The sequence below is a fragment of the Hemicordylus capensis genome, chromosome 4 (genome assembly GCF_027244095.1).
Source record: "Hemicordylus capensis ecotype Gifberg chromosome 4, rHemCap1.1.pri, whole genome shotgun sequence".
NCBI lineage: Eukaryota > Metazoa > Chordata > Lepidosauria > Squamata > Cordylidae > Hemicordylus > Hemicordylus capensis.
In genome coordinates this window covers 207,831,871-207,857,974 of record NC_069660.1, presented here as the reverse complement: position 1 = coordinate 207,857,974, position 26,104 = coordinate 207,831,871, and the positions used below count along the sequence as shown (strand labels likewise).

The 26,104-nt window shown below is 42.5% G+C and overlaps 1 protein-coding gene across 3 annotated transcripts in view; it reads right to left on the bottom strand.

Moving 5' to 3' along the window:
- The window catches only part of CDYL (chromodomain Y like), a 198,840-nt gene that overhangs the window by 46,699 nt on the left and 126,037 nt on the right, over positions 1-26,104 (bottom strand). For 2 of the 3 annotated variants that reach the window (XM_053247724.1, XM_053247723.1), the window contains exon 3: positions 5,102-5,146. The exons of the other annotated variant lie outside the window; for it this stretch is intronic. In XM_053247724.1, coding sequence (XP_053103699.1) covers positions 5,102-5,146 — 45 coding nt within the window. The remainder of the gene's footprint in view (positions 1-5,101; positions 5,147-26,104) is intronic. 3 annotated transcript variants of the gene reach the window in all.

Below are 26,104 nucleotides of genomic sequence, written 5' to 3'. Positions count from 1 at the left end.
GATACATGACTGGCCCAGAGTCACCCAATGAGTTTCATGGTTGAATGGGGATTTGAACTCCAGCCATCCCGGTATTAGTCCAACAATCTAACCACTATGCTACGCTGGCTCTCTGACCATTCCCAAATGGGCACAAAACTGCCCAGTCAATCTTACCAGAGTAGGAAGTGAAGAAGCTGATATCTAACAGAGCAATTAAGTAAACTAGTCAAATAAACCCCACAGGATCTTATGTTTCTACACAGCAATGTACAAACAATGAGGGGGTGGGGTGGGAGAACAGCGAAGAAGAGAAACAAGAGAGATGGGGCATAATTCTTCTGATAAACCTTAAGTGAAGCAGGTACGCTAAATCAAGAATTAGCTGTTATACAAGTATAACAGCAAACTCGAATTCTTTTTCTGTCACTTGTCACATACAAGCAAGCAATGGCAAGTAGAGGAATAAGTTGTCCACACATGGCTCTGTTACAGAGACCTACGAAGGGTCAAATCATTTTAACAATCCCAGCAAACCTGCCCCAGATCAATTAATTTCCCAAGTTTCTGGACCACACAGAAAACATTTCTTAAAAGACTATTACATGTGTAGGTCTATCAGCCTAATGTGGTTCAACTGCTTGGAAAAGCAAGCAAGCAAGCAAGCAAGCAAGCAAGCAAGCAAGCAAGCAATGTACCTTGCACAGAGTCTACTGCAGTATGGCAGCCCTGACAATAATTAGCCAGTTATTAGTCACTATCTCAGATGGTTCCCCCCTTCCAATTTTCCACTCCTGCTAACAAAGCACAGTCAAAACAGGTTGAGGCCACAGTTGTGCTCTTTTTACACATGACGGCAGTGCTTTGGGAAGCTTTCATGGCTCCCTACAATCTAGAAAAGCTTCCTGGAAAAGTAGCTGTCACTGTGCTGTCTAGTGAAATCCAGAGCACAGCTATGGAAGCTGTGCGCTTAAAGACAGGTTAGAAAGCAATGGGTTTGATTCCAAAGAACCACAAACAGAAGGATAATAGCCACTAATGTTGTTTCACAATGCTATAATACATAGATCCCATAGCAGTTTTCATGCTTCCATGTGTGCAAGCAGATCATAATTTAGTTTCACTTTTTCTACACTACCCTCTAGCACATGGTGTAAAACAGTCCTTCTGTGAACAGAAGATACCCTCTGCAGTTGGATCCAGCCCAACAAGTGCAGTGCTCTGGCGAGGGATCTGCAAATCCACACCAGCTCACCAGTAACAAGTGCCCCCAGCCCTTTGGTGAGCAAGACACCCAACACCACACAGATCTCCTCATCAGAGTTCTCATTTCCACTGCCATGTTTGAGAAGGTACAAAGCAGCAAGAACCCTTTCTGAGTAGTAGGTGAGGACTCCCACTGTTTCTTACCATCTCCATATCCCAGTGCAAATGACAGAAGACCTTTTTCTCTCCTAAGACCTCTGCCCATGTGCCAGAAAAGGAGCTGAAGGCAGAGAAGGGATTTGTGACAACCACAAATAATGAATGGCTGGTTAGAGCACTAAGTCTACTTTTGTGGATCCTTGGCCAGGGGCGGAGTCACCATTGGGCAAACGGGTTCAAAGAACCCGGGCTGCGTCCAATCAGGGCAGACACGGGTGCATTATTTTGGTTCCAAACAGGGCTGCGCAGCCCCGTTTGGAGCCGAAATTGACCCGCCCACGCTGCATTGGCAGTGTGGCCAGAGTGACTCTCCCTGCCTTAAAGGCTTCCCTGCCTTAAAGGCTTAAAGGCAGGGAGAGCCACTCCTGGTCCTGCTGCCAACGCTGCGGGGCCACTGATCATGGAGGAAGGGAGACTGAGGAGGAGGAAGCAGCTGGGGAGGCCAGGCTCCCTTCCTAACTGCTATTTCTAACAAAAGAGTGAGGATGCTATGATGAGACTCACCCTGGGTTTGTGATCTTGGGTTTCCGGGGTGGGTGGGGAAATGGAGAACTTTGGAATAAAATTATGATGTGTCTGAACCCCAAACTCACTTTCAGCCTTTAGATGGGAAGGGAGCAAAGATCAAAGGAGATATGCAGACACGGCTTGAGTGGGGTGGGGAGCATGGAGGGCTGGAGAATGCAGCAGCAGCCGGCTTTATTTTTCCTACAGGCAAATCTGTGGCTGGCAAGGAATGAGGAAGGCTGGAGGGGCAGATTTCCATTCTTGCTGGGCGGTGGAAGATGAAGGGAGGCTGGGATCCTCTGGGGAGGGGAGGGGGGTGGCCCAGGGCCTGCAGCCAGGGTGCCCCGTTCTCTGTGGCAGGAACTGCCAGGAAGGATGCCCTCTGGCTAGGAGCCTGGGCACTGAGCAGAAACAGACACACCACGGCTTGGCATTCATTTGCCTTTGGACTTTACTCAGGTGATCTGCTTGGCCACCGTCTCTTCCTCTCTCTAGCTGGAAGAGTTTAATAACAACAAGGGGAGGGGGTTGCTGCTACTGCTGCCTGATGCCAAGGTTGTCTTTGAGTAGAATGCCGTCACCAGAAGCCTCCCATTCAATCCCAAGCTTGCTGCTTTGGAACGGTTCTCATGCCAATCTCCTTCGAAGGGAGACCACACCCCTGCGTCTGACGTCAGACGTGGGGGTATGGTTAGCCGGGTGCATCTGATGTCAGACGTGGGGGCGGGGCCAGGGGGGCTGCAGTGGCGGCCGCACACAGGCTGCTGTCAGCCTGGCTCCGCTCCTGTCCTTGGCTATGACAGCAACCCCAGGGCAGTACAGTATTCTAGCCATAGTGTAAGTAGATAGTAGCTGGGCAGATGGTTTGTCTTGTGTGAGCAGTTAAATGTCAGATAACATGACTGCCTTTTCTTAATCTACTTGGAGGCAAAGAGGGGGCAAATTATATATATGATATAGGACCCATAAAGTACTACTACAATCCTTGATTGCTCAGAGAGCAGGAATAGATTTCTTAAGCTAAAAATTAGTGAATGCAAATGTTTGACATTTATTATTACTTAGGGAGATTCCCTGAACAGTTTGACTTTAAAAAGGAAGTATGTTTCTGAAAAAGGTACTTATTTTTTGCTTGTTTAAAGGAAATCATGCCAACTGAGAGCAGGTTCCTCAAAAAATAAAGTAAAGTAAAATAAAAATAAAAATAAAACAAAATCAATCCTGAAAGAGAGAAAGGTGAGTCATAGTTCTAAGCAGATTCAGACATCCACTTTTTGGAAACCAAGGTTTTCAAGCAGCCTTTCCCACAGCAGTTAAGTCTAGGAGATTCCCATTACGGGAAGGAGTGAAGTATCTTATATTAAAGCATCAGTTACAGGGCCACAATCCTGACAGAGACTATGGCTTGCAGCAAGAGGAGGTTAACACTTCTCCCTTGCACCATTTTTGCACTGGGAAATCTCCCCCCTGAAGCATCTATTCGTCTCAAAATTGGTTGGTGCAAAAATGGCACAGGTGAAAAGTGTTAATGAATGTGCGAATCGATTTGGGTACAAAATGATTTATACCCAAATCTAGCTGATTCTGGCAACTTGTAGACAGAACAAATCACCCCTGTGCTCAATTGCCTAGATTTGGGTACAAAACAAATCACCCAGATTTGGACTGCAAAAATTCAGACTTCCATTTTGTGGCCACAGCGGGTTGGGTGGTAGTGCCCAATGGGTGGAAGCTACCACCCAAATTTCAGAGAAACTGGCCAAAGTGGTGATTTTTAACAAATTTCTGAGGTTTGTGTGCCTAAGATTTTCCCCATAGGGAATTATGGGGATTTCAGCAGCCCCATAAATCCACTCGGGGGGCACCAGTGTGGCCCAGAGTGGGTTGTGGTGTAGCGCACAGGGGTGCCAGCCAATTTACCAAACCACAAGCCCATGGGGTGTTGGGTTTTGTTGTGATTTCCCATTTTCGGGTGTTCTGAGAGTGGCTTCTCTGGTCATGCATCATTTTGCACCAAAGAATCCACTCTCAGAACACCTCAAAAATCGAAACAACAACAAAACCCAGTACCCCATGGTTTGGAGGGTGGAATTCGAAAAAACTGATTCATATACATCCCTAGGTGTTAAGCCCCTTTGCCACACAGCACAGTTCTAGGTCAGACTATAGGTCCTGCAGCTACATACATACATATACACACATATAGGATTGCTTCCAGTCCATTCCCTAGTCACATTCATTTATCAATGATGGGTTTAATGTCACATGTAGTTTCATCCTGGGAGATACAGTAAGTGGTTTAATGAAGGGAAATGATATGCAAATGAAGCTTGCACACTTTGGGTTTAGGTAGTACCATAAAATTATTTTATTACCATAGACATTAATCTATACTATCCAGCAGTTTAGGGAAAATATTAATTGTCATAGCAACTATGTGTGGGGAAAGAACAAATCATTTACAGGGTATAGTCCATAACATTATAAGACTGGGCAATGGCAGCTCTACATTTGAAAACAGCAGGACTACCTAATGAGTGAATTAAAGCCAAGAATGAAGTTAATAAACTAAGATTATTGCCAGATTATAATCTGATGATGATAATAATAATAATAATATAATAAGATGATAATACTCTGTATCAATGGCAAAATGCAGGGATTAAATAATGCACACACATTGATAACAATGTTGTGTATTGCTACTGCATTCATTTTTCAGTCCAATTTTAATTGGAACTGATCTTATGCATAGTATGTATGATATAAATATTATGAATGAATTAGATGAGATATACAAGGGATAAGATTAAACAATTGCTTCCTGAAGTGCGCCAAGGACCCACCTGCCTATAGCAGGTTTCAACTACTGAACAAAAACATAATAAATAAATTAGGAACAGGACAATACACTCAAGCGGCCACATTGTGATTAAATGGGATGTGGAAATCAAATTTAATTACTATCAGAGGAGAGTACTGTACAATTGATGATAACTGAGGATGTGAAAACATTATGCATAACAATCTGAAATACTGGCAATTTTTTATCAGGGAAAAAAAGCCAGGCTATATTTTACATAGCAATTAAAATATTTTCTTCAAAATGTCAGGAGCAGCTTCAAAACAACTCCACATGGTTAAACAGGTCAATAGGAAACGAGGGGAAAAAAGAATACGCTATACTTACAAGAAAATAGGAAGTAAAGAACACTGGGAAGAATACAGGGAGATGCTAAAACAGATAAAGAAGGATATTAGAAATGCAAAGCAAACCCTTGGAAATATACATAGTTACAGATGCTAAAAACAAACAGCATTTCCAGTGATGTGAGAGAAGAAAAATTAAGGCAGAATACAAAGAGAAAGAAATGGAACATAATTCTGCAGAACATAACAAATTACTGAAGAAAAACTAGAATGCTGTAAGAAATAAAGCAAACAAAAAGAATTACATAATCACAAGCCACTATTAGGGCAGGGTGTCACACAATCATTTTTTCTGTATAGGTATCATTTCCTACTGGAAAAAGCACACCCACCATTGTTTACTGTCACCTATTATCAATGCATAAATGTCTTATAGGCGCAAATGATGGGAAGCTGCAATTGTCTAGAAAAATAACATGTGAAATGGCTCTTAGATGATCCTCCAAGGAATATGTCAGTGTAAGCCCAAGAGAGATGAGTGGCTGGATTGGGATATGGTAGGTGAGTATGACCCCTCTCGTTCTCTGCAATGGTCCCCAGGACACCCATCCATGTACTCACATTGGTGAGAGGGAGAAATAAGACAGGGAACTACTAAGGTACATGGGTGCTGTGTCTGGGCTTGACTGGATCAAATGGGATTACATTCTTAAACCATACAGGTGGTGTCCAACACTTTGCAGCAATAGAGCGTGCAAGGACCCCCTGTATGAGCACAAATCTCCATGAAAGGAATTCCTACCAATGGTGTGCCACTATACCAAACGTCTGGATGCACTCTATGTATTTTATTTCAGGGTAATTTTAAAATGGCAACAGATTTCAGGCAAGGAGGGAAGAGATCAATGCATTTTAACTCAAGAATGCTAAGAAAATGGGGAAAACATATTTTTCTTTTTGATTACATGTTTCCTGTAAAGCCTGTGTTTTTATATGCTTCTCTGTTAAGATGTGTGTTTTTAAAAATGTAATGTTGAGCAAACAAAAGATCAAAATTAAGTTTCATAGAAAGAGGCTCCAGAGAACATTAGGTTAAAAAAGTTGAAATTCTTGAAAAAAGGAAATTTGACAGTAAAGGGTATTTTTCCTCCTTCATAGTGATATTAGCAACGATAGGCTGCTTGATCTTCACTGATGCTACTTTCAGCAAAAGTAAGCAGGGTAGTAATCTAAAGAGGGGAGACTTGGGTGTGCATTGTTTCAAGCTGAAACTCGTGAAACAAAAAATATAAAAACACACCCTATTTCTTCCCTTCATATTACAAAATAATAAAGGATCCTCTAGAAATACCATTGCTACTGATTAACAGAATTATTATAACTGTTAACATAATGGGGTTTAAAACTTGGTGGTTAAAAAACCGATTAATTTATTTTGTGTGTGTGTGTGTGTGTATTTGCCTCAACATACATTTTTGCATCTACAGTAATTCAAGCAAATAGGGGAAGCATACATTTATTAACTTTTTGCAATCAACAGTAAGTTGTGGAGGTTGCAATTTGCAGTGTAGTTCCAGCACAGGGAGGGGCTTCTCAACTCTTTACCTTCTGGTAGCTTATCCATTAAAACCATCTCACTAGCTCACTGCCTTTGTGGGAAGAAAGATAAAAGCATTCATATATTTTTCTCCCAAGAAGTAAAAGGGAAGAGGAGCAGAATTTTCAACAGAAAAGCTGTTGAAGGGAAAGGATTAACAAATAACTGACTCGCCTTCCCCCTCTGTGGGTCTTCCATGGCTGAAAAAATGAAAAATGAAATAAATAATTTGGCCCGAAATAACGTGACCAATAGATTTGGTGGTATCATACACCCATTTGCCATCCACACGCCTTAGAAAAGTTCCCAACATTATTTAACATAAAGGGCATCTCAGGGGAAAAAGAAAGATAAAATTAGGAAATTCACTCGCTGCTGTTTACACACTTCTAAAAGCGATTGCTATTGTATATTTTCTTTAGAGTATAAAAGATTTGAAAAGACCCTTGGGAAGGATTTGAGTATGACCAACTATTCTAGAGAAAAACACACTTTCATGAGAATATTTTAAAAAGAAGCAATAGGAAATAGTAAACAGCTATTACAGATTTCCATCTCTGCTTTGTTCCATTCTTTGGAGTTGCAAGTCTGTGTCCCAATATCCTGAACAATACATTTTCTGATTCCACCTATCTACTTTAATTCTTTCTATCGTGCTCCAGAAGATACATCTGTATGGATTTGCCTTGAGGTTGCATTAAACCTGTTATTTAAGCAGTGTTCACATTTCCTGTTCATGTCAATATGTACACTCAGTTCTTCTTATGCTCAACAATGTACCTTTCTGCTTTTATACAAGTTTATACAAGTCTTGTAAACACGGGGGTCTCAATTTATACATAAAAACCCTTCAATTCTGCACACTCACTATCAGAAGAACTAAGCAAATTATATTTGCATAATTTCTGCAACAATTATATCATTTTATTCAATTTGATTTAGTGGAAATAATCGACTGCAGCAGAAGAGTAGCAGTTTATTTGAGAGGGACTGCCATAGCAGAATAAAAACAACATAAAGGCATATCAAAAGGGAAGATTAGGACTCCTAGGTTAGTGGTGGGCAGTAAGCCTGAGGCAGTGGCAGCCAATGAGAGGTACCTTTAAAAATCCTTACCGGCTATAAGGCCGGCACCTGCAGGCCTTGGGGAGCAGTAGTGTGCTGCTTGGCATCCCGTGCATCGGCTGCTCCGCCTGCAGCACTCACTTGGCCTATGTGTATGCACGGTGGCCATCTGTGTGGCCAGCAAGACCATGCAAATGACCACCGTGCATGCGCGGAGGCCAGGTGAGTGCCACAGGAGGGGGAGCTGCCACGCGGGATGCTGGGCAGCACGCTGCTGTTTGCCACAGCTTGCAGGTGCCGGCAATATCACCAGAAAGGACTTTTCAAGGTACCTCTTGCTGACCCCTCTGTGCCTCTCTCACCGGCCACCACTGGCTTGAAAAGCTTCAGACTGGGATGCAGCAGGGAACTGGAAAAAGTCTTTTCTGTTCAGTCTTGCTAGCAGAAGTCAAACCCTCTTTTAGTTTCACAGTTTGTAGATTTTTAAGTTTCTCAGATATAATAAGTGATAAACTGAAGGCAGGTTCATTATTTATGAAGCCAAACAACCACTAAGCTAACTGGATGTGAGAGCTGCTTATAGAAATCAGCAGAGAAATTCCAGATTTTAACCCTCCTGTGATTAAGTAGTTATGTTTGTGTGAATTCCCCCCACTCCCTGAAACAAAAGTGGTACCAGCAAAAAGAGTCTGATACCTGCTCTCAGATCTTTTTTCCTGTGGAAAAGTTTAAGGTTTTTGAGTTTGTAAACATTTAAAAATAGCCCCACTAAAGCAAATTCCAAACCCAGTACAGCCTATTATCCCCATATTGCAAATTTTCATTGGCAGATGGGGAGGGGGAGGGAGGCCTGAGGCAGAGAGTGTATGGCTTATGACAGCTCTGCAATGTAGTCCTATGCTAATAATGCAGGCTGAAGGTCAAACTAACATAGGGACATAGGAAAGTTGCTGTATACTGAGTCAGACCATTAATCTATCTAGTTCAGTATTGTCTACACAGACTGGCAGCGGCTTCTCCAAGGTTGCAGGCAGGAATCTCCCTCAGCCCTATCTTGGAGATGCCAGGGAAGGAACTTGAAACCTTCTGCTCTTCCCAGAGCGGTTCCATCCCCCGACGGGAATATCTTACAGTGCTCACATGTGGCCTCCCATGCAAATACAGCTAGGTGGACCCTGCTTAGTTAGGAGGACAAGCAATGCTGGCTACCACAAGACCAGCTCTCCTCTCAAAAACGGATTGACTTACGAAAAGCCTGCAATTTGGTCCACTGTTGTTATTCTCTTATTGCGGGCTGGGCAAAGAGTAATAGTATACAACAGCCTTGCAATATCAGCCGGCTTAATAGCAGGATAGACGGGGTTGGATTTATTTATTTTATTATTTATTTATTATACAGATTTCTATACCGCTCAAAACTTATGTCTCTGGGCGGTTCACAACAAATAAAACAGCATTAAAACATTAGTTAAAAACAAAAACAAGAAATTTAAAACACAACAATTTAAATATTTTAAGAACAATGCTCTAAAACAACATTAAAAACAATCAAAACAGTATCAATTAAAAGCCTTTAAGGACCTTTTAAAAGCTGTCAGAGATGGGGAGGCTCTTATTTCACTAGGGAGCGCATTCCAAAGCCTCAGGGCAGCAGCGGAGAAGGCCCGTCCCTGCGTGGCCACCAGACGAGCCAGTGGCAAATGCAGACGGACCTCTCCTGATGATCTCAGTGGGCAGTGGGGTTCATAACGAAGAAGAAGTTCTCTTAAATACCCAGGGCCCAAGCTATAAAGCTTTTAGGGCTTTACAGGTTATGACTAATACCTTGTATTTTGCCTGGAAACATATCGGCAGCCAGTGTAACTCCTTCAATACAGGAGTTATATGGTCTCTCCTGGATGACCCAGAGACCAGCCTGGCTGCCGCATTCTGAACCAACTGTAGTTTCTGGACTATGTACAAGGGCAGCCCCACATTGAGTGCATTACAGTAATCCAGTCTGGAGGTTACCAGCAGATATACCACTGTTTTGAGGTCATTCATCTCAAGAAACGGACGCAGCTGGCATATCAGCCGGAGCTGACAGAAGGCACCTCTGGCCACTGCCTCAACCTGGGACACTAGGGAGAGACTCGGATCCAGAAGCACCCCCAAACTGCATACCTGTTCCTTCTGGGGAAGCATGACCCCATCCAGAACAGGCAGATCAAGATCGTCTCCAGAGTTTCGACCCCGCACAATGAGCACCTCCATCTTAGCCAGATTCAGTCTCAGTTTGTTATCCCTCATCCAGCCCATCACTGACTCCAGGCAGGCATTTAGGGAGGTTATGCCGTTTCCCAATGATGCTGACATAGAGAAATAGATTTGGGTGTCATCAGCATATTGGTAACACCCTGCACCAAATCCCCTGATGATCTCTCCCAGAGGTTTCATGTAGATGTTAAACAACATCGGAGACAATATGGAGCCCTGAGGGACACCATACAAAAGTTCAGATTTTGAAGAACAACAGTCTCCAAGGGACACCATCTGGAACCTGCCCGAGAGGTAGGAGCGGAACCACTGCAGAGCAGTACCTCTCACCCTCAACCCCCTCAGACGCTCCAGAAGGATACTATGGTTGATAGTATCGAAAGCCACCGAGAGGTCCAAAAGGACCAACAGAGTCACACTTCCTCTGTCCATTCCCAGTTGGAGATCATCCATCAGGCCGACCAAGGCAGTCTCCACCCCATAGCCAGCCTGGAAACCAGTTTGAAATGGGTCTAGATAATCCGTTTCCTCCAAGACTGTCTGGTGCTGGGAGGCCACCACCCTCTCAATTACCTTGCCCAGCCATGGAAGGTTGGAGACAGGCCTGTAGTTACTCAGCTCTGAGGGATCCAAGGTAGGCTTCTTCAGAAGCGGTCTAATAATTGCCTCCTTGAGACTAGGAGACATCCTACCTTCCCTCAGAGATGCATTTATAATCTCTACCAGGCCTTCTACAACAACCGCCCTGCCAGATAGTATAAGCCATGTTGGGCAAGGGTCAAGAGAACAGGTGGTGGGCTGCATTGTTCCAGTCAGCTTGTCCACATCCTCAGGAGTCACAAACTGGAAATGATCCAACCTAACTGCATAAGAGGAGTCGCTGGACACCTCCACATCAGACACTGAAGTAATTGTGGAGATAGAATCTAAGTCGGCCCAAATACGAGAGATTTCCCCCACAAAGAATTCATTAAACACATCACTGCGGGTAATCGATGGTTCCAGATTCTGATTCAAGGGAGGAGGGGCACATACTAGCCCTCTCACAACCCTGAACAACTTTACTGGACGTGAACTTGCAGATGCAATACGGGTAGCAAAGAATCACTTCTTTGCCGCATGTATTGCCTGAGCATAGGTCTTCAGATGAGCTCTATGTTGCAATCTGTTGGATTCAAGCCGAGTTTTTCTCCACCTGCGCTCCAGTCGTCTACCTTGCCGCTTCAGCCCCCTTAGTCCTTCTGTATACCACGGGGCCAATTTTGAAGTGGGTGAGAGAGGATGCTTAGGAGCAATCATGTCTACTGCCCCGGTGAGTTTGCTGTTCCAGTTCTCCACCAGGGCATCAACAGGATCACCAGCAGAGCCAACAATAAATCCCTCCAAGGCTTCTTAAAATCCTATAGGATCCAATAATCTTCTCGGGAGGACCATCCTAATAGGTCCCTCGCCCCTGCGAAGGTGGGGTGTAATTGTGAGTCCAACCTTAACCACTCGGTGGTCCGTCCATGACAATGGGGAAATCACAGGAGTCCCCACCCACGGAACACCACCCTGATCAGAGTGAAAGACCAAATCAAGCGTGTGACCTGCAATGTGTGTCAGTCCTGAGACCACTTGAGATAGGCCCATAGTTGTCATGGCTGCTATGAACTCTTGAGCTGCCCCGGAAAAATTGGTCCCGAAATGAACATTGAAGTCCCCCATCACCACAAGCCTAGGGGACTCCAACACCAAACCCGAGAACAAGCCTGTCAGCTCAGTTAGGGACTCTGTTGAGCAGTACACCAACAGAAGTCCCAGTCTATCCCTGGTCCCCAAACGTAAGTACACACATTCAATATGGTCTGACACTCCAACAGGGATCCTGGTAAGGGAGATATTATTCTTATAGACCACAGCCACTCTACCTCCCCACCCCCGGTCCCTCACCTGCTCCTCAACAGAGTAACCTGGAGGGAGGAGCTGGGACCACACTGGGCCCCCAGCCTCTCCCAACCAGGTCTCTGTAATACATACCAGGTCGGCACCTTCATCCAGAATCAAATCATAGATGGTTTCTGATTTGTTCTGGACCGACCTGGCATTACAGAGTAGCAAGGTGAGGTTCCAAGGGTGGTCGGCACTGCTCCCCAAGGTCAAAGAGCTGGCAGGACAGTCGGAAGGGAAAACAGCTATTAAATTTCTATGTCCCCTTCCCTTGTAATGGCCCGCTGACCTGCCAACGTTACTTCTTCTGTTCTGATTTGCAACCATTCCCTCCCTATAAAAATGCCTCTCAAGGTCAAGTTACTTACATTGTCCCCACAAACCTCCCTCTCAGTCCAAATCACTTGTTATTTTAATTTCTATGCAGATATGCCACATTTTAAACTAAATATTTAAATAGTCAAAATAAATCACACTTTTCACTTGTAAGAAGTTAGTCCTAATGAGATAGAAAAAGCAGACTCCTCTTCCAAATTTTCAAGCCTTTTGGAAGAGACAGTTGCTGCCCAATCATATCTATGGTGAAATCCTGGATTTCTCCATTAATTTATGTGGGCAGCTCATAGAAATTAATGGAGAAATCCAGGATTTCATTATAGATGTGATTGGGCAGGAGCTGTCCAATTAAAGTAATTGTTTGTAATTGTTTGAAATGTACCAGTATTTCTAGATCAAGTGCAATAATAATAGGTATACCAGAACCACATTACCCCTCTCATAGAAGTAACTTGGAATACAACAAACAATGGGGACTAGAGGGCAGAACCAGACATGACAACTAATATAGGGTTATGACTGGAAACTGCTTATCTGGGTTGAATTCTCTGTCATCTCCCCACAATAGATGGTTATGAAACCATACAACATGATGTCATCATACTGTGTGGTTATCATCCCTTCCTCACCCTCCATGGTGGTAGTCAATAGTGTGGATCAGAAACAAAACACATTACATGGAAGCTGCGTGTTTCCGTAAATATATATTAAAGAAAGAAAAGCAACTTGACATATTTGCAGAAACGTTGTTATATCTAGTTTTAGCCAGATGATTAAAAAAGCTAAAGATGAGTAACATGAACATTTGCAAGATTACTAGATAGAAGAGCTTACCAAGAGGTTGGCTGTGGGTATTAGTCCACGAAGGAAAAAAACCAGCACTCAAGGTGACCTGTTAATGCAGACTACCTAAATTAACTTTGTTTGCTTCTTTGTGGCGAACACTGGGGAGATACCTATCATTACTACTTTTATGTAAGAAATCAGAACAATGGTCTTAAATTCACATTGCAATAGAGGAGGTTTTATGGAAAGAATAAAACTGTAGAATGTTACTAGAGCAGATTAGATTCAGCAAAAGGTTCTACAGAAATTTACATAGCTATCAAGGTAAACACTGATTCACTGAAAGATATCTTTGTCACTAAGGAATTGCAGCTTACTGAAAGAGTAACTAATGTAAACTTGCAAAACATTTTCAAAAACATTTCGAAAGTCTTTGTAAAAAACCTTTAACCTCAGGGTAATCAGAAAGACTACAAAGCCAAGTCAGTGAACCAAGATATGAGATTTGAAAATAATGAGAACAAATATACTGGAGAATAATCCATCAATCCAACAAGTTTCTGAATTGGGCTGAACCAGTTAAAATAATGTACTTGGATAAGCAAGAGGACTTTGAATAACCATCATCATCTATTGCTTTAACCAAAAACCACTGCAGGGGAAAAAAGGTTACGTGTGTGTGTGTGTGTGTGTATTTTTGTAGCATAGATAAAATACATCCAAAAGTATGTAAAACAAAGCACAGATACAACACCCCCCAAAACCACAAAATGCAATATTCAAAATTAAGACACAGCATTGCTGTGGTTGTCTACTGCATTCATTATCAGAAATAGTTTTTGCACAAATTTGTAGGGCTGCCATGGCAAAGAACGAAACCTTATACACCATGGAAGTATCTGAATCAGTTAAGAGGTAAATATATTATTTGAAACACTTCTAATATACAATTTCATATGGTTCCAAAAAATTGGACAGCATAATAAATAATTGGGCAAATCTTCAATCTCTCACACTCCAAAGATACAAAGACACTGGACAGGATGGGTCAGGAGCCATTGGCACTGTTTAAAAATGGATGGCTGTAAAATCTTGTCTAAATTGTAGAAAAGTGACGTTTGCTAACAATTTAAATCACTTCACAGAAGGACTTAATTTTAATTATTTAAATCACAATTTAAATTACTAGTCAGGAAGATTATATTTAATCATCATTGTCTATAAAAGTACATTATTATTGTCTACTATAACTTTAATACATATTTAGAGATAGATGTAGGTTTCATTTTTAGAAGGTAGGTACACACTATAATAGGTACACATTTCTCATAATGCTATTTAATTGTTGTTGCACGGTTTGCATTTTGCACACATGCCTTTCTTACCCACAAGAACAGGAACTTCATTAAAATATTCCCAAATTGGTTATCTTTTACAGCCTACTGCCATGATAGGTGTTTCCCTTCTACAGTGGAAGATACACTCAGAAAACGTTTCCTCAGAACTGCATGAATATGTTCTGTTCACTTTTGGTTTCACTTTCTATTCCCCTCCCCTCCCCATCCCATGCATTTATATCCAGACTCCTCCTCGCTCAGATCTACTGGCCCCAGGCAAGATGTATTAGAAACCTCAGTAGCACATTATGACACATTTGCACAGCACTTTCAGGGTAAAGTCACTCGCATTCACCATGAGTTGGACTCTACAGCTGATACAGTCTCATGGGGAGAGGTGTCAGAGTAACATCTGGTCTAGTTTTGCTGGAGGAGTTTCAATTATTGGTCCCCGAGGATGTGAACAAGGTGTTTAGTTGAGTTTGAATGACCATGCACTCGCTTGCCCCTTGCCCCTCATGGCTTATTAAATTTAGTAGTGAGGTAATTTTCAGTCTAGCAGATCCTAAATGCCTCATTGGGAGAGGGAGTGGTCACAGTTCCATTGAAGGAAGCTATTATTTGACCACTCCTAAAGAAACCTAGTCTGGACCCAGATGATGTAAACCTCTATAGGCCTGTGGCCAATACTCCCTTCCTAAGCAAGGTGCTTGAGCATGTAGTGGCTGATCAGCCCCATATACTCTTGGAGAAAACGGATTATCTAGATCCATTTCAGTCAGGCTTCAGGCCTGGCTTTGGAACAGAAACTGCTTTGGTCGCCCTGTGGGACGACCTGTGCAGAGAGAGATAGTGGGAGTACAATCCTATTAATTCTCTTGGATCTCTCAGTAGCTTTCGATACTATTGACCATGGTATCCTTTTGGATAGGCTGGTTGAGTTGGATGTGGAAGGCACTGATTGGAGGTGATTCCACTCCGATCTCAAGGCCCTTTCCCAAAAGGTGGTGATGGGGGATTACTGCTCAACCCCTTAGCAGTTATGCCTTGGGGGTCTGCAGGGTTCCATTCTTTCCTCTATGCTGTTTAACATCTACATGAATGTTAAAGAAAGGTCACCTGGAGATTTGGTCTGAGGTGTCAGTATGATCTCTCATCCCCATATACGGCTGTTAACATGTTTATACTGTTAACATGTTTATAGAACATAATTATGATTAATACTCATGATGATATCTTTGACTAGGTTCTTTATTAATTGCTTTTTAAAAATCAATTTATATAAAAACAATTCATGACTAAAAATCCAGTCTCAAAGTAAAAGTAAAGTGTGCCATTGAGTCAATTTCGACTTCCGGCGTTCACAGAGCCCTGTGGTTTTCTTTGTTAGAATACATGATGGGTTTACCATTGCCTCCTCATTGCCTCCTATGAGATGATGCCTTTCAGCATCTTCTTATATCGCTGCTGCCTGATATTTTACCCATGGGGATTCGAACCGGCAACCTTCTGCTTGTTAGTCAAGCATTTCCTTGCTGCGTCACTTAAGTAGGGATGTTCAAACCAGCTCGAGGTTGAGCCGGTTCACCATCAACCTGGTCCAGCTCAAGGGCTCTCCCTTGAGTCAGACAGGGCCTAGACTCAGCTTCAGTCAGATAGGGCCTGGTTTGGCTTGACCTCAAGCTAAAACCCCGATCGGCCCAGGGCTAGTTTGGAGGTCCTGAACTCTTAAAAAAAATTTTTTTTAACTCACTTCTGTGGTGCCATGGGTCGGGCAGCCTCAGGGGGTGCTTAGTCTCCCTTTCCCCTTGCCGGCCTCTTCCCGGTCCTGCAAGGGCTGTTTTGGCCTGTTTCTGGGCCATTCCAGCCCCTTTAAAGGTGGCGGCGGCCATTTTGGAGGCTGTCGTGCATGCTCCCTGGCTATTTGCATGGCCAGGTCAAGACAGACAGGCAGGCAGGAGATCCACAGATATTAAAATAAGAACAGAGCAGAGTGTGAAGCCTGGAAACCCAGGCTAGACAAATCTGCAACTGATTGTAACATCTAGATAAAAGCCTATCTGTAGAATCTTTTCATGTCCTCAGGTAGTTAAGCTTAACACATAACGGGGCTATTCACACAATTGAAGAAAATCGGGCTAGCCTCCGCTAGCCCGATTTTCTTCAATCGTAAGAACTACCGGGCTCGCAGCCAAGCCTGGTGGTTCTTGAGCGGCTAACCTGCTCCTGTAGCCTGTCCCTTAGCCCGGGTTTGCGGAGCAAGCGTTCCGCAAACCCGGGCTATCTGCTCGTGGGTTAATGGTTTCCTAAGAAAACTGTTTTGTAAAATTTCTAATTTTATAATTTGGGAATCATCCCAAACCCACAGAACTACAACATACAACATTTGGGTGACTGCCTTATTTTTAAAAAGTTTCAAAGCTGGATAAATCAAGAAGTTACGTGCAGTACACAACATAATTTAAGTATGGCTCTTATGGTTCTTGAGACTTTAGATTTTACTTCTTCTTCATGGGCCTTCCAGGACAATGTCATCAGCATTATAAGATAGAAATTTTCTGAGACCCAATAGAAGGGAGATGTGATAACCAGGGGACTTGGTTTCATATGAGGTGGGGTTGTAAACACATTCCGTTTAATTGGACAAACATTTTTATCAAACCTGGATCAATTACAGATACACAACCTGATTCAATGCTGGCATTGCTGGGTATACAACTGAGAGAGCCACAAACAGCTTATAAGGACTTTATTTAATTTGGACTAACAGCTGCAAAGACGGAAATTGCATTCCATTTGAAAAGTGAAGTGCTCCTGGACCTCGACTGCTGGTATACTAGACTCTGGAAATTAGAATTAATTGACAAATTAACACACACTTTTACAAATTAATATCAGACACTTTCATTATTTGCTGGTTCCAATGAATTAGTTATGTCAATAATCATCAAGGTGTTTGTCATATTACAAATAGTCATTATACATTTTGGAAAGACATACTTACAATATGAAAACCAGAGAGAGCGAGAGAGAGAGAGAGAATAAGAATGCATTTTATTTTCTGTCGTTATGTGTTCATTCATTTTATTTTGTTCACGAAATGTCAAAAAAAAACAAAGCATAATCTTTATTTTTAAACTGTATCACGAAGGCATAAGTTGAATAAAAGTGGAACTAGAAGGCACCACTGCTTAACTCCCTGATTGATAGATATAAGTTCTGTTAAAAAGTCAGAAATCCTGACTCTCACATTACTTGAAAGATCATTATGAAGTTCCTATATCAAAACCAACATCAGTCTTTGTATTAGTCTATTTATGCCACAACCATTTTATGTCAATAAAATCAAATTTAGTGGCAGCTAAATCCACAAAAGCAACATCCAAATTCTTATTTCAACCTGCAATGTTTGTTGGCTGACCTGTCCCACAGGGTAACTAAGGCAGTATCTGTTGCCATGCCCTCCTGTCCCAAGTATACCTCAGAATAGATCTTGACTGTCTGTAATTACTGTATCACTGTTTCTACTGAGGAAGCTTCGACCCGAGTGCATTCCTCTGATACAAGTAAAGGATCATTCTGGCAAGGTTTTATTTAAGTGCCCCAAGTAAATAGTGTGATTGCAAGGGACTCTGATACTGCTCTGATAGTCACTGTGCCTCAGCACACACGGAGAGTGACAGAATAGACAGAAGCTATTCCCACGATCAGTAGAAAGTAGGCTAAGGGAGCCTAACCCACTTTCTACCAATCATGGGAACCACCGGGCTAGTCTGCCTAATTCACCCTCCCCTTAAATGAGGTTAATGAAGCGAGCGCTCTGTTAACCTCATTTTATTGCTTGTGTGCTGCCGCAGCGCGCAGCATTTAAGGGACGATCACTACCAGCAACCTTGCTGATGAGCTAACCACTGCCTTTGCTACAAGCCTTTGTTCTTCACTAAAACTTAACTTTGCTTCAATGAACAATTTTGTACTCTACTGTGCCCCTTCTGAATGCTCTAACATAGGTATATCCTACCTATGGTCAGCATTCCTAGTACCTCAATGTACAATTTGGCTGTATGCAGGGATTGCACTAATTTAGATTAAATTCCCTACATTAAGCCAAAGATTAGTCACAAAGGGTGGTAACTGCCACACTTACGAGCATGAGAACATAAGAACAGCTCTGCTGGATCAGGCCCAAGGCCTATCTAGTCCAGTATCCTGTTTTACACAGTGGCCTACCAGATGCCTCTGAGAAGCCCACAGGCAAGAGGTGAGGGTATGGCCTGACTCCCTCTGTTGCTCCCCTCCAACTGGAATTTAGAGGCATCTTGCTTCAGAGGCTGGAGGTGTCCTATATCCACCAGACTAGTAGCCACGGATAGACCTGTCCTACATGAATTTGTCTAAGCCCCTTTTAAAGCCATCCAAGCTAGTGGCCATCACCACATCCCATGGCAAAGAAGAACATAGATTAATTATGTGCTGGGTGAAAAAGTACTTCCTTTTGTTGGTTCTCAATTTCCTGGCCTTCAGTTTCATGGTATGACTCCTAGTTCTAGTGTTGTGAAAGAGGGAGAAAAATTTCTCTCTGTCCACTCTCTCTACTCCATGCAGAATTTTATACACCTCTATCATGTCTTCCCATAGTCCCCTCTTTTCCACACTAAAAACTGAATCCAAGCAAGACGGAGGTGCTCATTGTAGGGGCTCAGAATTTGAGGGATGAGTTAAAGCTTCCTGTGCTGGATGGAGTTGCACTCCCTCAGAAGGAGCAGCTACGGAGCTTGGCCTCACCTTGGTATCTCAGGTGGAGGCTATGGCCTGGAGCGCTTTCTATGAGCTTTAGCTGATTCGACAGCTGCATCCATTCCTTGAAGAGGACGACCTCAAAGTAGTGGTGCATCAGCTGGTAACCTTCAGGCTTGACTATTGCAATGTGCTCTATGTGGGTCTGCCTTTGTATGTAGTTCGGAAACTTCAGTTAGTTCAAAATGCGGCAGCCAGATTGGTCTCTGGGGCAACCCAGAGAGATCATATTATGCCTGTTTTGAAGCAGTTTCACTGGCTGCAGATATGTTTCCGAGCACCATACAAAGTGCTGGTTATTACCTTTAAAGCCCTGAACAGCTTAGGTCCAAGTAATCTTAGAGAATGCCTTCTTCTGCACGATCCCCACCACATGTTAAGGTCACCTGAGGAGAACTGTCATCAGTTACCACCAGCACGTCTGGTAGCGACTCAGAGGTGGGCCTTCTCTGTAGCTGCTCCTGGGCTGTGGAATGCACTCCCGGCAGAAATCCATAGTCTGAGTTCATTGGCCTTGAGGAGAGCCCTTAAGACCTATCTGTTTGGCCTGGCCTTCCAGGGTTTTTAAACTGTTTTTAAACTGTAAAGGTTTGGCCTAGTTTTCCAGGGTTTTAAAAACTGTTTTACATGTTTTAATAATGATTTTATGTTTTTTAATATATTTTTGATTTTAACAGTTAATTGATTTTAGTTTTATTTTAATGCAAACTGCCCTGAGCAATTTTTGGAAGGGCCAGATAGAAATCAAATCAAATCAAAAAATAGCCCCAGATGCTATAGCCTTGCCTCATAAACCTGGTAACAAATTTCTGGTGGAGAAGGCTGCAGCCATAAAACTGGCAACATACCAGACCCACTTGTGTTGCTGTAGGGTTCTAACACACACATGACAATGCAAGAGGGCATTCTTGAATGATTGCACATCGTGAGTTACTTCTATTATTCCCAATGGGAGTAATGTGCAATTGTGCCTAGAGTCAACAGTATTGGTACTGCTCTCTTCTGCAACAATATATTGTGTGTTAGAGCACCAAATTACATATTACACTGAACAAGTTGGCTTACACATGTCCCGCAGATAATATGGGCAGTGCCAGACCCACCTGCGCTGCTGCTGTACTCTAACACGTGCATTGATGGTGCTGCACAAAAGGAAAGTACTGATACTGTGTGTTGACTCTTGTATGATCACACATGGCATACTACTTGCATTGGGAATAATGGAGGTACTGTACTGTGCAACAGTCAGTAGTTCTGATACTGCCCTCTTGTATAGCAGTGTCACTGCATGTATTAGAGCCCTGCAGTGGCATGGGTGAGTCTGGCACCACCCATGTTACACCATGGGACATGTAAACCAACTTGTTCAGTGTAATTCAGATAATATAATTTGCCACCTCCCAATCTTCAAGTTTATTCAATAAATGTCTGCCATATAATTTAGAGTCAATATCCAAAAGACTTGTTGGAGGTAATTACCTGGGTCCTGCTTATTGCCCTTTTTAAAAACGGGAAAGATTATACTTTTGTTTCCATTCAGCTGGGAACAAACCTGACTTTTTAATTTGGGTGAACAACTTCACCAAACTTGGGGACCACAAATCAAGAAAGTAATCATATAACTCTGGGGTATCATATTTCCCCCTGGGCCTTACCAGGCAAGAGAGCATTTAGAAGTCTGTTTATCCCAGCAACCACAATGGAGACTATTGGGGCAAGTCCAAAACATCAAAAGAAAAATTAACTCTGCTCTCAGCAAAGGAAACTCTGAAGATTATATTAAAGTGGACACACCAGTCTCAAGCTGGAATCTGTGCAACTGTTGAGAATCTACAGTTGCACAGATTCCAGCCTGAGACTAGTGTGTCCACTTTAATATAATATAAACATCATCAGAAAAAACAAGATTTCAGAATAGAGTGTCCCTTTAAAATTCAGTCAATACAAATGGTTGCCACTGCAATTTCAGTAAATTGCTGCTTCTTTTTCTTCAAGAATGCCTTATAGGTTGAGCATAAAGATGCTGGATGATCAGAAAAATCTCCTCTTCCATTACATGAGACCTGCCAGAGGTGTTTTTTTTCCTGGACCATCCAAGATGCATCATTCTACAAAAAACCAGCATAAGTCTAAGTTGGAGAACAACAGCTTGATAGAATTCAATTAGAATTCAAAAGTTCTCGGTCGAGGGAGCAAAAGAAAGAGCTCTCTCTTTTTGTCATAAAAAAGCCAGACTGGAATTTGCTAAAATGCATATTGACAAGCCTCAATTCTTCTGGGAGAATGTCCTTTGGAAAGATGAGACAAAACTGGAGCTTTTTGGCAAGTCACATCAGCTCTATATCCACAGATGAAAAAATGAAGCTTTCAAAGAAAAGAACACGATACCTACTGCGAAAGATGGAGGAGGCTTGGTTATGTTTTTGGGCTGCTTTGCTGCATCTGGCACAGAGTGCCTTGAGTCTGTTCAGGGAACAATGAAATCTCAAGACTATCAAGACATTATGGAGTGAAACGCACTGCCCAGTGTCAGAAAGCTATGTCTCAGTCGCAGGTCATGGATCCTCCAACAGGATAATGACCCAAAACACACAGCTAAAAGCACCCAAGAATGGCTAAGGACAAAACATTGGACTATTCTGAAGTGGCCTTCTATGAGTCCTGATTTGAATCCTATCGAACATCTATGGAAAGAACTGAAACATGCAATATGGAGAAGGCACCCTTCAAACCTGACAAAGCTGGAGCAGTTTGCTCAGGAAGAGTGGGCCAAACCACCTGTTGACAGGTGCAGAAGTCTCATTGAGAGCTACAGGAATTGCTTGTTTGCAGTGATTGCCTCTAAAGGTTGTGCAACAAACTATTAGGTTAAGGGTCCCATCATTTTTGTCCATGCCATTTTCGTTTGTGTTATTATTTGAAATATTCTGTTGCATCAAAACTCTAAAGCAAAGTCTGATTTTTAGTCAAATGTGGAATAAACAATGATGGGTGCCAATTACGTTTGTCAGTTTCAAGTTATTTCAGAGACAATTGTGGGTTCTTCTTTTTTTGTGGATGGGTACCAACACATTTGTCCATGTGTGTATTTGTTATTTATTTGTTAACTGTTCCCAAAACATGGTCCCTTAGAAACAATATCTTCTTTGAAGGGCAAATAGCATTTTTGAGGAGCAATTTTGATCAGGAAAATTGTGTCTTTGCCTGAACAAATTATCTGTACCTTGCAGCTTCATTTCAGGTTGAAGGAAAGACACATACAACCACTACACAACAGGAAATCAATCATGTGTTTTTTACATAGTGTGTTGTTTGGCCCTCAGGTACCTAGTCCTCTCCATTTTAAAAACCACTGCCGCTTAAACAGACTTTTGCCATATCTGGCTTCTGCTATAATCACTTCAAACCAGAAAGTATGGAAAGTATAGTCAATTATTAGTTCAAGAAAACTTCAGTAATATATTTTCCATGCTTTTTAGGTAGGATGGTGCCAACAATCTCAATGCTAGCTTGAGAGAAAGTAGTCAGTGTTCCCTTTAGCAATTGTTCAAGAGGCACCATAGTTGCTTCTTTTGGGGGACAGAAGAAAAAGACCTCTCTGAATGATTGTTTTTATCAATGCAGTGTTGATTTTACTATCTTGCAAAACATCATGTCCAGCCATTCCCTTTTGCATCCTAAAAGAAAGCAAGAACATTTCTTGACTTGATGGTTCTGAACTAAACTTATATTGAACACCAAACCTCAATGAAGCCAACTATATTTTTTTTATTATTTATAAAGTATTTAGTTGCCCACTGCCCTATCATCAGTTTCAGAGCTTGTACTAACTCACTGACCTTGAATTATTTTGTATCTTCAAACTATTTATACCTCTGCCCTTTTAAAATGGGGATATACTAAAACTGATCTGCATTAACTCAATTTGGGATTCTAGGGATGAAAAGTGCTTTCTTCCAAGCAATAATCTTGTATCTATTTTTGCATGTTTAACCTTAGCAGCAGAAGCCAAATAGGCAGAACAATCGACAAGAGACCTGACAAGATTTGCAACATAGCTTCATTCTATCCATCTTATAGACAAAAAAGTCTCTCCCACAAGAGAGGCAGTACTTTGAAACAGCTGCTGCTTGCAACCTTGAGTCTTTAGACAAGTAACAAAACTAGGCTTCCAGAGTGTGTGTTCTTCTCACGACTCACAGCACACAGTTGGGGAGCTGGCCATGAAAAGGCAGCATTTCCTAGCAGCAGAGCAGGGAGGGTAGAGTCCAAGGATGTGCACAGAACCAGCGACTGCCAGTTCAAAGGTGGGGGCGGTGATAGCTTTAAGGACTGGGGAGGGTGCTCTTACCCCACCCGCCGTGTTTCCCCCATCGGCACTGTGTGCAAAATTGGTCCTGCGGAGCTGCAGCTTACCTCTTTGCCACCACAGTGCATCATGGACCGGAAGTGGCTGGATGAGCATAACTGGTCCATGTGCCAAAACCTGTGGATACATGGGACCCTATACTGCGAATACTAAGGTCGGGTTTATATTTTCCAACCACAGATTTGCAGAACCATGAATAGCAGAACCACGAATAATGGGGTCCACCTGTAGTACAGAAATTTTCATCTCCTCCTTTCTATTAACTCCAAAGATGAGTAAGGATAATCAACCTTTCTTTAACCCAGGAAGTTAAGATTTAGGTGACAATTGGGTGCAAAATCTTTGCTGTTCTTGACCTTTTTGATCACCCAGGCCATTTAAATTCAGGTTTTTAAATTCGGCTTTTCAGATTTGATCTGCTTTAAACTAATTTTAAAGTGAGTTTTTAATGCTGTTTTGTATTGTATTTTGTATTCATCTTTTTTGTCTGTTATGATTTAATGTGTTATGTGTTTTTATTGTATTATTAATCTTCTGTTGTGAGTTATCCAGATAACAATTTGTTATGGGGCGGCTAACAAATAAAATTTATTTTTTATTAATTATTAATAACAACAACAACTACTGCTGCTGTTACTGGTATAGCTGTGCTTTATAAGGACCTGTGGTACCTACCAAAGGTGCACATTTTTTTCTTGATTTAGTAGCCAGCCATTATTCATGGTTGCCTTACTCTAACTTCTGCCAAGTCCTCTGGCACATTGCCAACTCTGAGGAAGGTATAGCCACTTGCTTTCTGCGTGCTGGAAATACATAGAAACAATGTGATTCTACAAAGCTGAACACAAAGTGAGAGTCTGAGCCCACCGCTTCTTTTTGTATATCCCAGAAGACTTGTAGGGATGCATGGTGAAAAGGTTCCCTGCAATTAGTTGAGAATGTGGGGTCATCTGGGCAGCTGCCAAAGAGGCAGGGACCTCTGATGATAATTAGCGGAGCCCTGCCCCCAACTAATTACACTTCTTCTGTCAATACACATATTTTATTCAGAATGATGCCCCAGTAAAAACACCTCCTTCATCCCAACTTGGAAGACATTTTCCTCTTAGTTAAAAAGACTAGGAATTTGAGCTGGAGAAGACTAACAGATACAGTTAAATAAAAATGAAGAGAGAGAGAGAGAGAGAGAGAGAGAGAGAGAGAGAGAGAGAGAGAGAGAGAGAGATTAGCCACATAGAAAGCTGAGCAAGGAAGGGCTTGTGTATGTGCTGCTTGGAAGCTACAGGGAGCTCATTCTACCACTCACCCTACAAATAATACTTAAGGCAGGTGCCTTGCCAAAGACGTGAGCCGAAGGGAAAGAGCCAAAGGCTTCTTGCCTGGGGCTTGTAGCTAGAAGCTGAATCACTGGGGAACTCCTGAGGTCTACAAGGAGGATGGCAATAACAGTGTGCCTCTCCAAGCAGCCCCAACTGCCAAGCAACACTTCATGATGTGTGTAAGAACCCCCTTCTCTGTGGTCAGGGGCAGGGGGTGAAGAGGACTTTACTTTTGGTTAGACTTTGAATAGGTTACTTTCCCTGAGAATACAGTCCCTGCACTATTAACCAAACTCTGCCTTTTAAAACTCTGCCCACCTGTGGTGTTTAGAATGTGCCTGGGGGAGTGGGAGACTGGGGGTAGTCTGTGGGCAGCTATTTCTAGGGTGGTGGGCAGAGGAAGATATGGCAGTGGGGGAAGCATGGCAGGTGAGGTAAAAGCACCCTCCCCATACCTTAAAGTAACCCCCACCCTCGTGTTTGAACTGGCTTGAATGCCGGGGTTCTGAACCTGATCGGCATTCTAGGAATAGAACACCAAACAGGTTCGTGCACATCCCTACTTGGGGGGCGGTGAAGAGACCTTTTTTTTCTCCACCTCCACCTCCACCTCCATTGGATCTGCCAAGTGTAGGCCAGTGGATTTTGGCGGTTTTCAGGACATGTGCCTTGGCAACAATCTGGTCTGATTGTGATGTATTATTTTCAGTTAGTGCAGCTGGAGGAAGTGGACAAACTCCTAGGTAGTATTCGGGCAACATCATGCACTCTGGACCCTTGCCCTTCATGGCTAATAAGATCTACCAGGGAAAGAATAGTTAGGTGGTTGGATTATTATTTAATCCAATTATTAATGCTTTACTAAGGAGGACAAGATGCCAGTGAGCCTCAGGCAGGCGGTGGTAAGAACACTATTTAAAAAGCCCTTCTTTGATTCCATCATCCTTGATAACCTTGATAACCTTGAGTTACCCCTGCTAACTGGGCAAAGAGGCACCTTTCACCATGGTGATTCTCTTTATTTAGCAGGGGGAGAGTAACTGGCCCTATCCACCCCCAGCACAGTACTTCCAGTGACTGTTGCTGGTGTGTGTCCTATGTTTCTTTTTAGAATGTGAGCCCTTTGGGGACAGGGAGCCATTTTATTTGTTTTATTTCTCTTTGTAAACCGCCCTGAGCCATTTTTGGAAGGGCGGTATAGAAATTGAATTAATAAATAATAATAATAATAATAATAATACTGTAACTATTG